General features: G+C 51.3%; 1 protein-coding gene across 1 annotated transcript; it reads right to left on the bottom strand.

The window, feature by feature from the left end:
• Positions 1-10,652: 10,652 nt before the first annotated feature.
• On the bottom strand, positions 10,653-18,206 carry LOC128066744 (serpin A3-1-like). Its single transcript, XM_052659845.1, is given in 6 exon segments — positions 10,653-10,844; positions 11,867-12,014; positions 13,146-13,416; positions 15,610-16,242; positions 18,031-18,136; positions 18,138-18,206. Coding segments are annotated over 6 exon segments (1,419 nt in total).
• Between the last annotated feature and the right edge of the window lie 1,255 nt (positions 18,207-19,461).

Below are 19,461 nucleotides of genomic sequence, written 5' to 3'. Positions count from 1 at the left end.
AAAGAGGGAAGGAATGAAACCATACATCTCATCACAGCCCCTGCTGTGCCCTCCCTTCAAGAGAAAAACTTGAAGATTCCTAAGAAGTCAAGGAAAAGTGAGACTGTGGGTGTTTATGTCCAGACAGTAGATGAGAAGTCAGAATAAAGTTGGGAGAAAATGAAGTCTGGTGCAATCGCATTAAACCATGTTCAACCTGACTCTGTGCTCAGTCTGGAGGCCACATGTGTGCCATCCCTGCCATCAAGTCAGCTCAGAAAGGACCAGGCTTTTGAGTTGCAAAAGTTTTGCAAACATGCTTTCTGTTGAGTACATATTAACTTTTCTGTTTGTGCTGCATTGAAGTTGAAAGTTCTATTGATTTGTATTTACCACGGAAAACCACTCCAACCAAAACAAATACACTATTGTGACATCTGAGAGAGTCATAACTCAAGCTTCTTGGAGGCTAGATCGTTGACCTGGGCTGCACTCCTGTGACAGGCACAGTGTCACAGCAGGAGGTGTCCCAGAGGAGAGAATGACCCAGGAGCATGGCTCCAATGAGCTCAGCCTTCCTTGGTGTAACGAATCTCTATCAACATCTCTGGTTTCAGCTTCATGATATCGACTTGAAGGGGGTGTCAGGTTATACGGAAATTTGCAACAAAAGGCAGGTATTCTGAACATCAAAAATATTTTGGCAGTTTCGTGAATTAAAGAAAACCAGATATCTCAAGTTAAGGAATCTAGCACTTTTCTATGTATGGAAAGAGGCAAGAGTCTAGGTTCACTTTCCCATATCTCAGCTATATGAGGCCAATATCCTGTGTTTTCACATCCTCAGCTCCCTTGCGGCTCACCATAGGGAGTGGCTGCATCTGCATCTGATGGCTGCCACATCCTGCAGGTGTTCTTCCTGTGTGCCCTTAGGGCTCATACTGGAGAGCTGTAGTCACTGACAACTGTGACATCCTTGTTTACAGATATGGCAGGAAATTCTGTTTCTCAGTGGCAACCTTGGGTGGCCAGGGGGCAAAGGAGGAAACTGAGACTCCAAGAGTCAGACCCAAACACCTGAGCCTCAGCCCAGGACTCCAACCCCAGTCACAGCACCTCCCACGCCCACAACTGTTTCTCCTCCATGTATGGATACCCACACACTCCTCTCTGAGGGTTGTTCACCTTACTGATGGTGGTTCTGAGGGTGGGTAACGGGCCAAAGGAGCCTTAGAACAGTTCGTATTATCTCAGGAGACTAGCCTGTCACTTTCCCCCAACAGGGACAAGCTTCTGTGCCAATGGCCCTGGTGATCTGCTGTCTATCCCCAGCTCCTCTAAGATTCAGGCAAAGATTTCAACTTGAGGTGAGTGTGGAACTGCAGGTGGGGCTGGAGTCCTGGTCCCCACTCAGCTTGGCGAGTTGGCCACAGGTCATCTCCTCAAAGAACACGTGTTCCCTCATGCTCCAAGAGCTGCACATGTGGGCAACAAGCTGTGTGGTGCCAGCTCATCCTACCTGCATGACCTTGACCATGCTCTTCTCTCTGACTATATCCCTCTCTGATGCGCTCCTGATCCATCTCCCCATCTCAGCTCAGAGGCCACCTCCTCCAGAAAGCCTTCCAGAAACTCCCTTCCTGCTTGCTTTATGCATGCTCTCCTGTCTAGGCCTCCTCTGACTGCCATTGCTCATGGACCCATAATCAGAGCTTCACATTTCCGTCACAGGTGGAAGATGGTGAGCTCTTTCCAAGCTGGATCCAGGCTGCTAGTCCCTCGTGTCCTGATTGCCGAGTATTTGTTGAAGGAGTGAGTCAACAGGGGAATGGATAAGCGTCTCTCCAAGCTCGGAGAGCTCTGTGGCTTGGGGGCCCTAGGCATGCTGACACACTCAGTTCAATTTAGTCACTCAGTCATGTCCGACTCTTTGCAACCCATGAACCACAGCACTTCAGGCCTCCCTGTCCATCACCAACTGCCAGAGTCCACCCAAACCCATGTCCATTGAGTCGGTGATGCCATCCAGCCATCTCATCCTCTGTTGTCTCCTTCTCCTCCTGCCCTCAATCTTTCCCAGCATCAGGGTCTTTTCCAATGAGTCCACTCTTTGCATCAGGTGGCCAGCATATTGAAGTTTCAGCTTCAACATCAGTCCTTCCAATGAACACACCAGGACTGATCTCTTTTAGGAGGCACTGGTTGGATCTTCTTGCAGTCCAAGGGACTCTCAAGAGTCTTCTCCAACACCAGAGTTCAAAAGCATCAATTCTTCGGCGCTCAGTTTTCTTTATAGTCCAACTCTCACATCCATACATGACCACTGGAAAAACCATAGCCTTGACTAGACGGACCTTTGTCAACAAAGTAATGTCTCTGCTTTTTAATATGCTGTCTAAGTTTGTCATAGCTTTTCCTCCAAGGAGTAAGCGCTTTTTAATTTCATGGCTGTGGTCACCATCTGCAGTGATTTTGGAACCCAAGATAATAAAGTTTGTCACTGTTTCCATTGTTTCCCCATCTATTTGCCATGAAGTGATGGGACCAGATGCCATGATCTTAGTTTTTTGAATGTTGAGTTTCAAGCCAACTTTTTCACTCTCCTCTTTCACTTTCATCAAGAGATTCTTCAGTTCTTCTTCACTTTCTGCCATAAGGATGGTGTTATCTGCATATCTGAGGTTATTGATACTTCTCCCGGCAATCTTGATTCCAGCTGTGCTTCATCCAGCCCGGCATTTCACATGGTATATTCTGCATATATAAGTTAAATAAGCAGGGCGACAATATACAGCCTTGACGTACTCCTTTCCCAATTTGGAACCGGTCTGTTGATCCATGTCCTGTTCTAACTGTTGCTTCTTGATCTGCATACACATTTCTCAGGAGGCAGAAAAGAGAATAAAATCATAAAATTTTCAATCTGGCTATGATATTCACCAAAGCAGATTATCAGACAAATGGGCATATAGAGACTAGTGTCATCTCTGCCCATAAATAACTGACAGGGACACAAACATTGACAGAAAAGGCTTTCCTAGAGGCTGAGTTTTAGTTGTTTCTTCTCTTTAAAGACAAGAGAACTCAAGTCTATAAAAGTTAAGGATTGGCCAAGGACACCTGGGAAACCCGAGACACAGTGGAGAGGCGTGATCATCATCAATTCTGTCAATAATTAATCCAATTCCAGAGGGGCCAGGCAGGACTGTGACAAGGGAGCCAGGATGGTCAGGGGTTGGGGAGGGGTCTCCAAGGAGCAGGGGTATTGCTTGTGCTCCAGGAGAAGGGCTGAGACCCTAGAATGGGGTTTTCTGAAGGATGCCCATGGACTGCTAGTTCTTTGAACAGATAGTGTTTGAATGTCCACTCCATGCTGAGCACTAGGAACTGGGCTGTGGAGGACACAGGCAGGCCTCTGCCCTCAAACAGCTTACCCTCTAGTGAGGAAGTCATATGGTCATATGGTGTCAGATAAGCAGAAGAAAACTAAAGCAGGGTAGAGTGGTGAGGACAGAGGCAGTGAGGATAGAGGTGGGGACTCTCTGAGAAGGTGACCTGTGAGCAGAGAATGAGTGGAGTGAGGGAGCGTGCCATGCAATGGGCTGGGGAAAGGCAGGTCTAGCAGCTGACAGCAAGCGCAAAGGTCCTGAGACAGGAAGCCACTTACATTCTAGAACAGCAGGAAAGCCAGGGTGGTTAAAGTAGAGGGAGGGAGGAGAAGGATGGTCAGAGGAGAGGACAGAAGGTTGGCAAGGGCAGATCATGTGGGGCTTCGAGGTTGTGGTGAGGAGAGTGGATTTTTTTTCTCAGAGATCTGGGGGCCATCAAGGGTCTCCAGCAAGAAATAAACAAATCTGATTTGTGATAGAGGCTGACACACCAGAGAGTATCACCAGAGGGTGACAAAGGCTGGTTCCATGGACTGAAGGGTCAGCTCAGGCCCTTACTGACATAAATTCTGGTTTCCCCCGAGACCTACCGAGTCATAATCACTAGGCAGGACATGGCCTCAGGTCCACCAGGGGAATAAAGCCTGCTGCCTCCTGGGGGCCTGCCCTGAGCTAGGTCCTGGGCAGGGTCCCCAGTGCGTGATCACTTTGATTTCCTACAGCCCTGGGATGAGGGATTCTGACATCACCCTACAGAAAGGACCAAGCAGCCCAGAGTGGTTGGGTGACCTGAGGAAGGCGGTGGGGTCCCTGTGCAGCAGCGGAGCCTGGAGCTGAGCCCAGGTCTCCAGGACTCACCTGCTCAGGACACTCTGCATTTCCCCCCCACCCCCCCGCCCCTCGGGAGCTTCCTGCAAGTTCAATACCAGGGATGAGAAACCAGTCTCAGATGGGCTAAGTCAATCACCCAAGGTCAGGCTCTGGGATAAGAGGATTTGAGGAGGGGTCAGCTGGAGGAGGGGCTCTGAGGGTGCCTGATGAGACTGATGCTCTGTATGTGAACCTAGGAAACAGTGGGGTGGGGCGGGGACTTGTGCACCATCTGGAGAGGGCAGAAGGCCCCTCCCAGGCCAGGGGACGCAGCTGGAAGAGACGCAGCTGACTTGAGTCCTGTGATGCCTCTGGATTCCAGGGACCGGTGTGGAGGAAGCTGGATCCCCACCTTGGGGTGGGGAAAGAGAGCTTACATGCACAGGGAGGTCAGGGCACTCCAGCAGGTGCACAAGGTGCCTGGCCTTCTGTTCAGACCGGCTGTCTGCGCCGTGATCCTCTCATCCGGTCAGGAATCGGTCCCCGCCAGACTCTGGGCTCAGTCCTGACTCCACCACCTACGAGCTGCTGGGCTTTGGGCAGCCCCCTCACCTTCCTGAGACTCCCTTTTCTTCTCTATTAAATGGCAGTGTGAAAATAGTGCTCACCACCAATGACTGGTAAAAATGAAAAGAGGTCAGGATCATGAGACATTTGCACAGTGCCTGGCACAGGGCAGACCTTGCAGGAATATCACTGATGACCATTACTGTTGTCTCCTTTCCTGCTTCCACTTCCAGACCAAGGACCCCTGAGCATGAAGGGCCCTCAGCGGTTGCCACTGGTCACTGTGCTCTTGGCTGTGGCTCACTGTCTGGCCCTGGTTAACCAAGAAATTCTGATCATACTAACCTCAGCCCTCAGGACAGCCCTGCTACTGCTGCTGCTAAGTCACTTCAGTTGTGTCCGACTCTGTGCAACCCCATAGACAGCAGCCCACCAGGCTCCCCCGTCCCTGGGATTCTCTAGGCAAGAATACTGGAGTGGGTTGCCATTTCCTTCTCCAATGCATGAAAGTAAAAAGTCAAAGTGAAGTTGCTCAGTCGTGTCCAACTCTCAGCGACCTCATGGACTGCAGCCTTCCAGGCTCCTCCGTCCACGGGATTTTCCAGGCAAGAGTACTGGAGTGGGTTGCCATTGCCTTCTCCTGGACAGCCACAAAATCTCCAAGAGCAACATAGGCTTTGCCTTCAGCCTCTATAGACCGTTGACCATGGATGCCTCTGGATAGAACATTCCCTTCTCCCCAGTAATCATCTCTTTGGCCTTGGGCATGTTCTTTCTTGGGATCCAGCACCCAACAGCACTTACCTCCTGGAGTGCCTGGATCAGCCTCATCATGGTGGTGAGCCCAGGTTGCAGGAGGGCTTCCAGGATCTGTTGCTCAGTCTTCCTGAGCAGGATACCCAGCTCCCTCTGATCATGGGCAGCAGATCAGTGGCCTGGGCCTGGGGGCCAGCCAGGATTTGCCAGAGGCCCCCAAACCATCCATGAGTGTGTTAAAAAGCAGACCCAGGGGAAGCTTGAGGCCTGGGTGGAAGAGCTCAGGGTGACACTAGAGCAGTCTTGAGAATCACATGCTCCCTGGAGGTGAGACAGCATACATCCAGTGTGGAATCTCCACCTGGGAATCACGGCTTCAATCACTCCCAGACCCACTCGGCTCAGCATCCGGGAAGCCTTGCCTGCTGACTTGACATAGGAGGCACTCAGTCAACGTCTGCCCTCTGAAGCCTGGATGCTTCTGCTTGAATACCTCCAGTGATGGAGAATTCATTGTCTGTCCTATTTTAATGCTACTTGTTGAAAGTGAAAATGTTAGTCGATCTGTATGCCCGACACTTGGATTGTAGCCCACCAAGCTCCTCTGTCCATGGAATTCTCCAGGCAAGAATATTGGAATCAGTTGCCATTCCCTTCTCCAGGGCATCTTCCCAACCCAGGGATTGAATCCGGGTCTTCTGCATTGCAGGCAGATTCTTTACCGTCTGAGCTACTTGTTGAGGTTCTTTCAAAGAAGGGTTTTCCAGCTTTGCTGCACATGACAACTCCCTGGGCACTTTGTTTAACATGGAGGTGCCCTGCACTCACCCCAGGAGATTCTGATTTAGGACAAAAGTAAGTCAGGGACTCTGCATTTCAGAACCTCTCCTTTCTTCCCTCAGCAAGTGATTCTTCTGCAAGAGGACTGTGATCTTCACTTGGAGGAACCCTGAAGGCAAGTACTGAATTACAGAACATGAGTTCCCTTCCTCTGGAAGGTCCCAAAAGACATGGGTTAACGCAAGAAGAATCCCAGTGCAGGGAGATCTTTTATTTTTTCCAAAAGAGCCAGTAAAGTTACACGCTTCCCTCCTAACCATGCTCCTAATTTAGCAAATGAACTCAGTCTTCCTCACATTTGTACAGGGCTCTCTGGGTCTCCAGAGGTATTCACACCCAGTATCTCCTTTGACCTGCTCACCTGGATGAAGCTGATGGGGCTAAGACTGATGGTCCCATTTTATAGATGAAGAGACTGATATCTTAAAAGAAGAAAAGTTGTTACCCTGAGGCATCATGGCATTCGTATACACACCTATAGATTGCTGCCAGGTGTGATATGTAAGTGTTTTATACACATGCGCACATGCAATCTAAATATGAAGTCCTTATCATCACGCCAGGCATTGTGCATAATTAGCTTTTGTTGAAATCTCTTTGCATCTCAGCAAGGTAGATAGTATCATGTCCAAGTGAGAGACTGGAAAGCTGAGGGACAAGTGTTAGGTATTTGTCCCAGATCTCAAAGCCCGGCAGACCCTCACCTTCAGATCCACACCTACCTCAGAGCAGCTGGTACCACAGGATACATTTTTTCTCTAAAACTAAGCAATTTCTGGAGAGGTTAAAGAGACTAGGAAGAGCAATCCTATTTATATATCATTATACTCTTATTCTAATGTAACAGTATTCACTTCCATGTTACAAGCAACGAGACAGAAGCTTAGGGTGGTGAGGGGCCTTGCCCCTCAGGGTCACACAGGTAATAAGGGACAGCCCAGATACTTTGGCCCATGTGATGTGAAGAGCTGACTCATTAGAAAAGACCCTGATTCTGGAAAAGATTGAAGGCAAAAGGAGAAGGGCATGGCAGAGAATGAGATGGTTAGATAGCCTCACTGACTCAATGGACATGAATTTGAGTAAACTCCAGGAGACAGTGGAGGACAGAGGAGCCTGGCGTGCTGCAGTCCATGGGGTCACAAAGAGTTGGACACAACTTAGTGACTGAACAACAATAAGAAGTCACCACTATTAACTTCCCCTTAGGACTGTGCCACACTGCAGCCCTGGTGCTGGTCACCCCACCTCCTGAATATTTTCTGAGGTCATACAAATGGGCCCAGCATCTTTAAAGCACAGAAGCCAACTCCAGGCTAACACTTGCCAACCTGAAGACTAAACTCTAGAAAGGTCATCTGGCCCCCTTTACTTCCATCTCTTTCCCCCTCCAGCCAGGGCAGGGCTCCTCTCACTAGGCTGGCCCTGCCTGTGCCCTGCCCCCTGTGGCTTTAGATCACTGCATCCCATGGACCACTCATCCTTCCCTTACCCCTAAGGCCCCTCTCGTCCCCTGAGTACCTCTCCAGTGGTCCTGGAGTGACAGCTTTTCTCCAATGCATGCTCTCCTTGGTTATGCGCCCTTTCAGGGTTCCTCCTCTTTACATACTATGGTACCCAGCTTAGGGGGCACGAATCCTCATGCTTCTCTCCAGCCTGATTCTCTCCAGAACACTTCCCTGAGCAGGTCCCTTGGTTGCCTCCCAGGAACCACACACCTGGGGTTCTAACCCAGAGGTGTCCCCTCCCCCAAAACCTGCTCCTCCTGCTGGGGGGTCCTTCCTCGGCAGTTGCTTTGTCATCACCCAGGAGCCAAACTGATTGTGGGTTGTTTTTCCTTCTACTCACATCCACCCACAGTCGTTTAATGCTCTCTTCACAGGCTTCCAATCTTCCCATTCTCCCTCTCAAGCCTGGACCCGTTTTGGCCCCAGTTCCTGACATAACTTGTTGAATACTGAGAAATGGAGTATTTCCTGCCATATCAGTAAACAAGAATGTCACAGTCATCAGCAATTCTGGTCCTCCCAAAGAGAATTCCTGAGTCAATGGCACTCCACTCCAGTACTCTTGCCTGGAAAATCCCATGGACGGAGGAGCCTGGTAGGCTGCAGTCCATGGGGTTGCAAAGAGTCAGACACGACTGAGCGACTTTTTTCACTTTTCACTTTCATGCATTGGAGAAGGAAATGGCAACTGACTCCAGTGTTCTTGCCTGGAGAATCCCAGGGACAGAGGAGCCTAGTGGGCTGCTGTCTATGGGGTTGCACAGAGTTGGACACGACTGAAGGGACTTAGCAGCAGCAGCGGCAAGGGCACTAGGGAAGGAGAATACCTGCTTCCTCTCACAGCATTCAGGCTGCAGCCACTCCCTACAGTGAGCGTTGAGGAACTCTGGATGTGAAAAATGCAGGACACTGGCCCCATATAGCTGAGACGCATGAGAAAGGGGTGATTGCAGTGAGCCCAGACTCCCACATCTTCCCATACACAGAAAGCTCTAGATTCCTTAATTTGGGATATCTGGTTTTCTTTAATTCACAAAAATACTTTTGATGTTCAGACGACCTGCACTTGTTGCAGACTTCTATACAACTTGACTCCTCTCCCTACCTTCTGGGAACAGTTTTCTCAGGGTTACTTGAGATGCTGTTTCTCAGGTTTGAAGTCCTAAAAATTTCCACCAAATAAAACATAACTCTCAACTTTTAGGTTGTGACTCTTTTTTAAGTCGACAATACCCAGCCTGTATCCCTGACCTGGATCCTGAATCACGTCTCTACATAGCAGCCAGAGTCATTTCTCTACCATGCACATCTGCTCACATCAATGTTCTGTTTAAATTCCTTTAAAGCTGCCTAGAACTCTACAGGATCTTTCCAGAATCCCTACTGATTGCCAGGCCACTTGAGGTCCAGGGGCTCCGTCATGGCCCCACTGTCTGTGTAAGCCTTTCATTTCCTACTTCAGATCTGCCCACATTTTTCAGCTTCTTGAAAATGTTACCCTCACTCTCTCCTGCTCAGAACATTCTCCTCTCTCTTCACACCATGACATTCTTATTCTCCCTCTGTTGATATCACAGAAATCACCTCCTCCAGGAAGCCTTTCGTGACCTCCCGAACTAAGTCTGGCCCTCTGCTCTCAGTTTCCAGAACCTTGCTTCCTCATACATCCTGCCCATCAGATCTGAAGTTCCTAGAGGACCATCACTGTGGAAACATTTATAGGGCATAATGGCTCTGCAGCTCAGGGTATTCTGATCGAGGAGGCTGGGATAACATTCTGCCAGCCATAATCAATAGCTGTGTGAACTTGAGGGCAATTACAGAGGCTCTCTGTTCCTCAGTTTCCCTATCTGTAAAGTAGGATGAGTAACAGGATGTAACTCCTATGATCATCATGAGGACTAAAAATGGGTTATTCTAGGTAGAAGTTTTAGCAGGCTACCTGAAAGAGAGATCTCGACCCTTCAGTTGTGGGTGATGCCATCATTACCGCTTGGAGCTGTCCTCCCTGGAGACCACACAGCCCTCCATACATCAGTAGGAGGCAGGGCTGGGTTGTCGCTCTTATCACAGGTGTGTGTTTGATGCTCTTTCCCTCATAGGACACCTCTTCTGCCTACTGATGGGGATCATCTGTCAGGGGAGGAGGAGGAACTGGTCAGGAGGTGGAGGAGCTCAGCTGGGATCTGGGAAGCAGTTAGACTCCCAGGTTTGCTGCTGGAAGGCAGAGGGGAGGTTCTGGGGGAGGAAGGCCCAGCTCAGCTGCAGAATGGCAGGGTCCAGGGGCTGTGCCAGAAAAGGGCACATTGTGGGCCCTGGGGAGGGGGGGGTGAATGTGGCCCTGGGATCAGAGCCCCTGAAAGTGGGCCTCAGGCAGCAGGGCCCCTTTCAGTCCTGGACCTGTGGTCCAGCAGGCTTGGTCACAGCTGTGAAGCCTGCTCCTGGGATGGCTGGTGAGGCTGGGACAGAGGGAAGGGCTCAGAGTCTGGGGTGGGCTGAACAGATGTGGTAAGTCGGGGGTGGGGGTGGCCTCAGGGCTCAGGCAGCAGCAGAGTGGAGACACACAGGAAAGAGGCAAGTCCAAGGAAGGTGCTTTATTGCTGTCAGAGGTTTCAGAGTCTCCCTGTGACCTGGACACAGAGTCCCTGTGCTTATGGAGCCCCAGCATCGTCACTGTCACCTCCCCAGGGGCGAGCAGCTGGGGACAGGCAGGGTGGATCCTCAGTGCCCAGGGGCCAGGCTGCACCCAGGGACCTGGGTGCCCCGCTCCTCAGGGAGGGCACCCACAGCTCAGAGCGGAGCTCTAGGCTTGACTGGGGTTGGTGACTTTCCCCAAAAAGATGATGCTCTGGGTGTCTTTGAGAACTACGGCAATCAGGAAGGGCCTGTTGAAACGCACAGTGGTTCTCAAGACCGTTCTTTCGATGCTGATTCCCGTGGCAGCAGCTCCTTCCGTGCCCTCCTCGTCCACGTCCAGCGCAGCGCCGTGGACCACCTGTGGGAACACCAGAGCAGTACCCCCCGGAGACGGGGTGGGCGGAGGTGAGCAGTCACTTAGCGCTTCTAAGGGGGCTGACACTGCTGCTCGCCAGTCACTCTGCTCTCCCAACAAACAGCCCACTGTTTCCATAGTTGTGATACACAGACGTGCAAACTGAAGGCAAAATCTGTGAGTGATACGCCCAGCATCAGACAGGAAGAGAATGGACTCACTCTCCTAACCCAGAGACTGTGCCGCCTCCAAATTCCCCTTAGTATATGGGGAGGGGCCAGGTCAAGGCATTTTTCTTGCAGGCAACTGTCCGCAGTGCCGCCATGTCAAAGCAACAGATGGGTGAGCACTGCTTTCTGCTCCTCTCCTGCCCCAGCTGACGTGTCCCTGAGCCCTCAGCTCCCTTGCCTAGGATTGGCTTCCCACCCCTGGACCACGGAGCCCCATAGTGCCTGTGTCCTTTACCAGGTCCTATGGCAGGTGGGTGCAGGGGGAGCCTGCAGGGCTGCCCAGCCACCCCCCACCCCACCACTCCCTCTGGCTTCCCTGCCTCTAGGATCACAGCACCAGGACACTGGGTGTTCTCGCATGTTCTCAGTGTATTTTCATCACGGTTGCTTTACAGACTTTGTTAGAACCTATAACCTCTTACCTGCTCCGCTCGGCACCAAACAGGAACCAAGAAGTATATGCTCCTTTTAAAGATCAATAGTTGGGGGCTGCAGAAATGTGATCATTCCCCTCTACAGGCAGAGAAAGATGGAGCCTGATATGGGGCCCACTGCTGTTTCCACTCCAGGTCCTTCCCAGTGACAGGCTTCTGTGTCACTTTATAACTCAGGGAAGGTGGGACCTGACGTCACCGTGATTGTAACCCAGCTCTCCTGGGCTTGGGGAGTCCCAGGGAGGGAGACTGAGTTGCAGGAAAAGCAATTATTTTACAAATTCCAGGGGACCTGCCATCTGTCTGGCCTCCATGTTTAGCGCTCTGATAGGAGGATGAATTGTCCAAACTTAAGACTCACCTGGGTGACTACCAGGTCCCCGGTCCCTGTGATTCCTGACAGGTCAGCGTCACCAAATATTTTCTCAATGCCCAGCTGGAAGAGGATGTCCTTCAGCTCATAGTCGCTTTTGATGGAAAATTTTGGCAGGTAGAGTTCATGTATTCGACTAGGAAACAAGGAAAATAAATGTGAACACCTGCTTGAAAAGATGCCCACCTCTTCCCACCTCACAGCACTGTCTTCCAAGGATTCCTCTTAATCAACCCCCTTCTCCCTGGAATAAGGACTCTTGTTCTCAGTTTCTAGATCCCTCGGGCTAAATCCCCTTATTTTGTTACTTATCCATTCCAATCTGCAGGAGTCTAGCATGCCAGGCAGGCACCAGGGCAGGGGGAGGTTAAGGAGTCTGCAAGGCCCCAAGTGACCTGAGTCCACCCCCGGGGGGACCCTGGCCTCGCCCAGCTTCCCCTCCACTCCTTCTGCTCTCCTCTGGCCTCACTAATCCTCAACCACGCCAGGCTCGCTCCTGCCTCAGAGGCTTTGCCCTGGTGATTCCCTTGCCCAGAAATGCTTTTCCCAACACATCCGGAGGGCCCAGTCTCTCACTGCAGCTTCACCTAGGGGCCGCCCTGTTTATGGTCACAAACTACCTCTGGATACGATTTTCTTCACCCTTTTACTGTGCTCTACTCTCCCCACCTCCCCATTTGTCCCCTCTCAACCTAACAAAGAATTTATATTCATTTCCAGCTGGTCTTCCACAATTAGAGAGTGCCATGAGGACAGAGAATTTAGCATTTTATTTGCTGACCTACCACAGGGTCTAAGTTAGTCTCTGAGGCATAGTATGTCCTCAGTTAACCTATTCAACCAGTGCTGACTGGGCGAATGAATAAATGAGTGACTACAATGGAAAGACAGTGCAAATATGGTCCTCAGAACCCATCACCCCTGGGCCCTCACCTGATTCTATTCGATCCTTCTACCTTCAAGAGGAGAAGTCATGGGGAGAAGCTCGTGAATATTGGGGGTCATGTTGAGTCCTCATGACTCAGCCCTTGTTAACGTGAGCCAAACCTTCAGCTCCCGCCCTCTCAGATGTCATCAACTTACAGAAGGATTTAAGCACTGACCCAGGCAGGCACCAAAGGGCAAGTTTGTCACGGGATGGGCTCTCCCACCCTGCCCCTGCCCTGCACATCCCTGAGGCCCTGTTGCTGGGGGTCAGGAGTCCAGGAAGAGGGGAAGAACTGAGAAAGCAGCTGAACCCACAGCTCCGGGTCCTGGGGATAGTCACCTGGGCTTCAGGGAGTTTTGCCACCTCGTCAGCGTCTCCGGGATCAGCTTGGCTTCCAGGTCCTGCATTTTGCCCTCATCAGGGAGGATGAAGAGGGCGCTGTCATTGCTGGTGTACATGAGCTCTACCAGCGTGCAGCCCAGCTCCTCATCCCGGAAGTAAGGGGTTTCCAGGCCAAGGGTCATCATGGGCACCTCCACCGTCTTGTTCTTGCTCACATGGAACTCTGCCTGCTCAGTGTGTTTGGGGTCAAAGGGGATCTTCCACCTGGCTGGAGGCGGGGGGACAGGTGAAGAGTCTGTGAGTGTAAGGGCTGTGTTCCCTCCCTCCTCGGCCCTGGTCCCTGAGCAGGGAAGACCCTCCCCATGCCAGTAGCCCCTCACACCACGTGCCTCTGGGGACAGAACTGCTAGGTGTGACCATACACCTGGGCAGCTGGGTAAGCCTTTGGGGACGGGGGTGAACCCCGCAGGTCAGGATTGGGAAGCAGGATATGAAACAAAGCTGGTTAGTTGTGCTACAGGAGAAGTCCACAGGAATGTGGAGAGCAAGGGAGAGATGGGGATGAGGCTGGGCCTGGGGAGATACGGGACCACCTGGTCCTTCAAGGGGACATGTTAGTGACCAGGCGTTAGTCGTTGGCTTTGTAGGGAGGACACATGTCCCCACAGCCTTGTGAGCCCGGCTGGAGCAGGAGCCACACGGGGACCTGGAGGGCAGAGGAGGGGGCTTGGGTGTCCCCCAAGGAAGATGGAGACCTTCGTGCCCGGGGTGGGCTTCTTGGGGAGATTGGAGCCCTGGGGCTTCATGGAGGATATACCCACCCTGCTTCCTGCTTTGTTTCCACCCCTGCCTGTGTCCCCATGGTTGGAGACGGGAGGAGAGGGGAAGCTGGGCTGGTGGGCACCCCTGGGGAGGAGAGAGTCCTGGGACAGGTCAGGGTGGCAGGAGATTAGAGCACAGAGAAGTCCAGGAAGAAACGTAGCAGATCTGGCCTGGATTATTACCACGTCTCCAGGGAACTGGGAACCTATGGCTTCATTTACAGAGGAAAACAGATCCAGGAGGGCTACACAGGGCTGTGCCAGGAGCTTCCAGTTCAGGGCGAACATGTCCCCCCAGCAGGTGCCCCTTAGGCACCCGACCACCCCGCAGTGTGCGGAGCAGTGGCCTTCCCTGCATGTGTTAAAAGAAGCTGGGGTTCCCAGCCACTCCAGAATGGAAAGCCCCTTCCTCCAGGCAGCCAGGCAAGTTTGAGAATAAAAAGTCTCCCTATGGCTCAGGCAAAAGGTTAATGGCTCTCTTGCCCTTGTGTGCTGTAATGATAGCTCTCATTTAGAGAACCTCCAGATAGACAAAAACCCATTAAGAAGCAACAGTTAGAACTGGACATAGAACAACAGACTGGTTCCAAACTGAGAAAGGAGTATGTTAGGGCTGTATATTGTTCACTCTGCTTATTTAACTTCTATGCAGAGTACGTCATGCGAAACGCCAAGCTGGATGAAGCACAAGCTGGAATCAAGATGTCTGGGAGAAATATCAATAACCTCAGATATACAGATGACACCACCCTTATGGCAGAAAGTGAAGAAAACTAAAGAGATTCTTGATGAAAGTAAAAGAGGAGGGTAAAAATTCTAGCTTAAAACTAAGCTTTCAAAAAACTAATATCATGGCATCCAGTCCCATCACTTCATGGCAAATAAATGGGGAAACAATGGAAACACTGACAGATTTTCTTTTCTTGGGCTCCCAAATTACTGCAGATGGTGACTTCAGCCATGAAATTAAAAGATGCTTGCTCTTTGGAACAAAAGCAATGACCAATCTAGACAGCGTATTAAAAAGCAGAGACATGCCTTTGCTGACAAAGGTCCATCTAGTCAAAGCTGTGGTTTTTCCAGCAGTCACATATGGATGTGAGAGTTGGACTATAAAGAAGGCTGAGCACCAAAGAACTGATGCTTTTGAGCTGTCATGTTGGAGAAGACTCCTAAGAGTCCTTTGGACTGCAAGGAGATCCAACTGGTCAATCCTAAAGGAAATCAGCCCTGAATATTCATTGGAAGGACTGATGCTAAAGCTGAAACTCCAATACTGTGGCCACCTGATGAGAAGAACTGATTCACTGAAAAACACCCTGATGCTGGGAAAGATTGAAGACAGGAGGAGAACGGGATGACAGAAGATGAGATGGTTGGATGGCATCACTGACTCAATGGACATGAGTCTGAGCAAGTTCCAGGAGTTGGTGAGGACAGGCAAGCCTGGCATGTTGCAGTCCATGGAGTCGCAAACAGTCGGACATGACTGAGCGACTGAACTGATGGTCAGGACAGGGTCCTCACTGATGACATCCTCTATAATGCCCAGCCACAGAATTGGCTGAGCTGAAATCGAAATAGCTCCGAAGACACAAAACTAGACATGTGTTTCCTTCTGAGACAAACAGGGCACCCACCTTTAAAGTAGATGTAGTTCACCAGGACCAACACTGTTCTTGGGGAAAGGAACTTGAACAACTCCTCAATTTTCCCCTGGGTTTTATTCTTCACATAGTCATTTATTAGACTCCTGGCAGCTTCAGGATCCCCGAAGTTGGTCGGGAAGGCCTCGGAGGAGTACAGCACTTGGGCATCTTCTATGAACTTGTCCAGCAGCTTCAGCCCCTCCTGCACGAACATGGCGTTGCCCACGCTCAGCTGCAGCTGGTTGCTGGGTCGATTGAGCGTCTGCAGGAGGTGCTGGAAGCCCTGGTGGATCTCTGTCTCCTGGATCTCCGTGAGGTTGAACTTGAGACCTTCCAGGATCTCTGTTAGGGTGGAGCCACGGGCCCCCAGAGACAGGAAGCCCAAGGCTATGGAGACACTCAGTGGGGAGAAGACGACATTCTTATTGGGGTTCTTCAAAGCCAACTGCTTGTAGAGGCTGAAGGCGAAGTCGGTGTTGCTGGAGGCTAATGTGTGGTCATCCACACGTGCCCTTCTGTCTTGGTCCTTCACCACCACATTCTCCGGGAGGCAGTGGACACTGCAGAGCCCAGACAGCAGGAGCCCCAGAGCCAGGAGGGGGGCCATTCTCTCTGCCCTCATGTCTGAAAAGCAAAGCTCCTTAAGTCTCCACGTGTCAGATGATGTCCGAACCCCCGCCCTCTGTCCCTTGTGGTCTCTGTTCTCTTGGCCCTGCTGCTCTGGGACCTCCCAGGGGTAGGCACCCTCCTGGGCTCCCAACACACACGAGGAGGCTCTGGGCTCCCTCTCATCCTTTGATCAAGTACCATTTTCCCCAGTGGAGAGACTGGGCGCAGAGAGGGGAAGGGGCTTTTTCAAGGTCACACGGCAAACAGTGGAGGAGTGAGGGTGAGGAGCCTGGGGTGCCTGGCTCCAGGGTAGGGAAGCTGGTGATGGGTGTGAGGTGCTGTGCAGCAAGAACCCATCTCCCTCTTCTAGGGAGCTGACACTGTCAAAGGGGCCTAGGAAGCAGGGGTCCTTTCCCACTCTGACCCCTCTCTGTCCTCCCAGGAAGTAGTCCTGCACTGATCAGAGGACACTGCACCTCTCCCCGCCTCTGAGGACAAGGGTGTGACCTCAGGGAGGCTCTCCCATTGAGGTGCCTGGTCACAGTGAGGGAGCAGGAGCTGTGCTGTATCCTGGCTGCCCTGAGGAGGGCTGCTATAAAGAACTAGGAGGGCAGAGCGTTCTGCTCAGCCCCTGCTACGTGGACAGGTGGAGAGTGTTTCCATCAAGAACCTGGAAAGGCCTCCTGGTGGGGAGAAGCAGGGTGAGCTCAGAGTCTCAGGGACCTGGTCGAGGATTTTGTTTGGACCACCTGTGAGCGTCGTGAGGTGACAAGCATGACTGCACCTCTATGATCCTCAATTCCCACCTCTGTCCAACACGTGGAACGGCTTAGGTGACACACAGGAAGAAGGTGCTGGGCTCCTAAGAGGAGTTCCAGACATGTCACCCCCTCCAATGGGCACCCTCTCTAGGACTGTATAAGCCAGACTATGATCCCTGGGGTCAGAGGACAGAGCTACTGCCCAGAAGCCTCAGGAGAGACAGAGGTCAAACTGGTGACCTCAGCAAAGAGGGCTGTTTCCCTTCAGCCTCTGCCTCTCATCTCAGGGTTTAGAGGAAAGAGGGCTGCTGGGGTGGTGTGGTGGGGAGGGGAGGAGGAGGAGGAATTGGAAGAGAGGAGCCTGAGCTGAGTCTTGCCCAGAGGCTAGGGGAAAGCCCCAAACACTCCTGGGCACAGAGGTAAGCAATTGCCCCAACTTGGGGCTGATGCAACCATTTCACTTCTTTAGAAAAGAGTTAAACATTTTCCTCCAAAATTATATTTGGAGAAGTAGCTCCTGTGTATTTGGCCATTTTGGAGGGCTGCCTCTGTTCAGTTCCTGTCTGGCTCTGGACAGACTCAGTTCCTGTCCACTGGGCCCTGGACAGTGGAGCCAAGAAACCCCCCCTGGATACCCTGCATGCTCTTCCCAGAGGGATGCACTGCACTAATTCCATCTCCAGGGCTCTCTGAGGGCAGCGCCCTGTGCCAGGCAAGGAGACACACCTCAGGGCCCTCGGGAGAGCTCTGACCTGACGCTGGATGCACAGCTGAATGGGGCGCAGCTGGCTCGAATCACAACCGCAAAGACTCAAAAGCAGAAATGTTCCCTGAAGGCCTGGTGGCACGTCCCTCTCTTTGCAGGATAAAAACTGAGACCCAGAGAGAGGACTGGTCTTCAGAGGGCTCAGAACCCTCCCAGCATCAGACACACGTCCTCCCGCCTCCCTCGTGCCTCAGGTTCTACCAACCCCTGATCGAGGCCAGAACCACCCTGGGAGAGGGGTCCCTTGGCTCCCAGTGTGGGAGCATCACGGATTACCTGCCTGTGAGAGCGGGATGTGGGCAGTGAATCCAGAGCCGCCGCCTGCCCAGATACTGGAGTTTCCCCGGTGCTGCCGCCTATTTATCCTGCAAAGACCTCCTCCCAGGCTTGTGAAACATAGACAGGGACAACACAGGACTCTGTCCTCTGACTGGAAATGGGCAGATGACCATTCCTGGTAACAGGTGGGTCTGTTAAACAGGTTAAATCTATTTGAACAACCTAGTTACAGAAACCACTAAGTTTTTGTTTGTTAAAACTGAAAATACATTTTAAAAATTTCCCTTGAGAGTGTTTTCTCCTGTTTAAGATAACTCATTGAAGAGTATGTGAAAATTCAGAAAACTGTAAAAAAGGAGATTGAAAAGCATCCCTGATTATTGCGATTTTTAAAACAATGTTGGTCTTGTTAGTTTCCCCCATGTTTATGATATCCTCACTGAGGACTGTGTAATAATCCAAGGACTGTAGAGACAGACGTTGGAAAACATTCCCTAGAGTTGTGTCACTCTGGGAATGCCCCGTTAGCATTGCATTGTTTCCTTTATGAGCCACCTCTCTCTAATTTGTGGATATGTGTGTACCTGTGTGTATGTGATAGGAAGCGCCAAACACAGTCTCAGATATGTTTTAAGAGGTAATGCGCTTTGACTATAGCAAGATTGACTTTCCCAGAGATGGGGTGTGAGGGCCGTGAGAGGGCCTGGGGCCTCTGTTCTCTGGTACCATCTGTCTTTGGGGTTCTGCTGTGTCTCAGCCTTCGTCCTTACCCCTTGACTATTGCTTTACCCTAATAGCTAGTTGACCTTCATCTCTGGCTTTGAGGTCCCCTTAGATTTCTCTTTGAGCTAATCCCAGGTCTTTCTAGGCCTCATGGGAAAATCTTTCTCTTTTATCCCTCACAGTCACAACCCTCTATCTATGACAACCCTTGACAGACCTTTGTGACCTGTAGGAGTTCCACCAAGCAGTTTGGCTTTGGACTGAATACCTCAATCAAAGAAGTACTCCTCACCAGGTGTGACCTCAAGCTTCTGCTGTTGCTGCTAAGCCTTCAGTCGTGTCTGACTCTGTGTGACCCCGCCAGGCTCCTCCGTCCCTGAGATTCTCCAGGCAAGAATACTGGAGTGGGTTGCCATTTCCTTCTCCAGTGCATGCATGCATGCTAAGTCACTCCAGTTGTATCTGACTCTATGCGACCCTATGGACAGCAGCCCACTGGGCTCATCTGTACACAGGATTCTCTAGGCAAGAATACTGGAGTGGGTTGCCAATTCCTTCTCCAGTGACCTCAAGCAATTTACTGTAAATCCCTTCATCCTTAATCTCCTCACCTCTGAAATGAAGATAACAAAGTTTCCCTGACCAAGGTCTCTGCAAACACTAAGTGAGATAGCACTAAATGTAAGCTCCAGTAGGACAGGACTG

The sequence above is a fragment of the Budorcas taxicolor genome, chromosome 21, assembly GCF_023091745.1.
Source record: "Budorcas taxicolor isolate Tak-1 chromosome 21, Takin1.1, whole genome shotgun sequence".
In the NCBI taxonomy this organism is placed as follows: domain Eukaryota; kingdom Metazoa; phylum Chordata; class Mammalia; order Artiodactyla; family Bovidae; genus Budorcas; species Budorcas taxicolor.
This window is presented reverse-complemented; position numbering and strand designations above follow the sequence as displayed.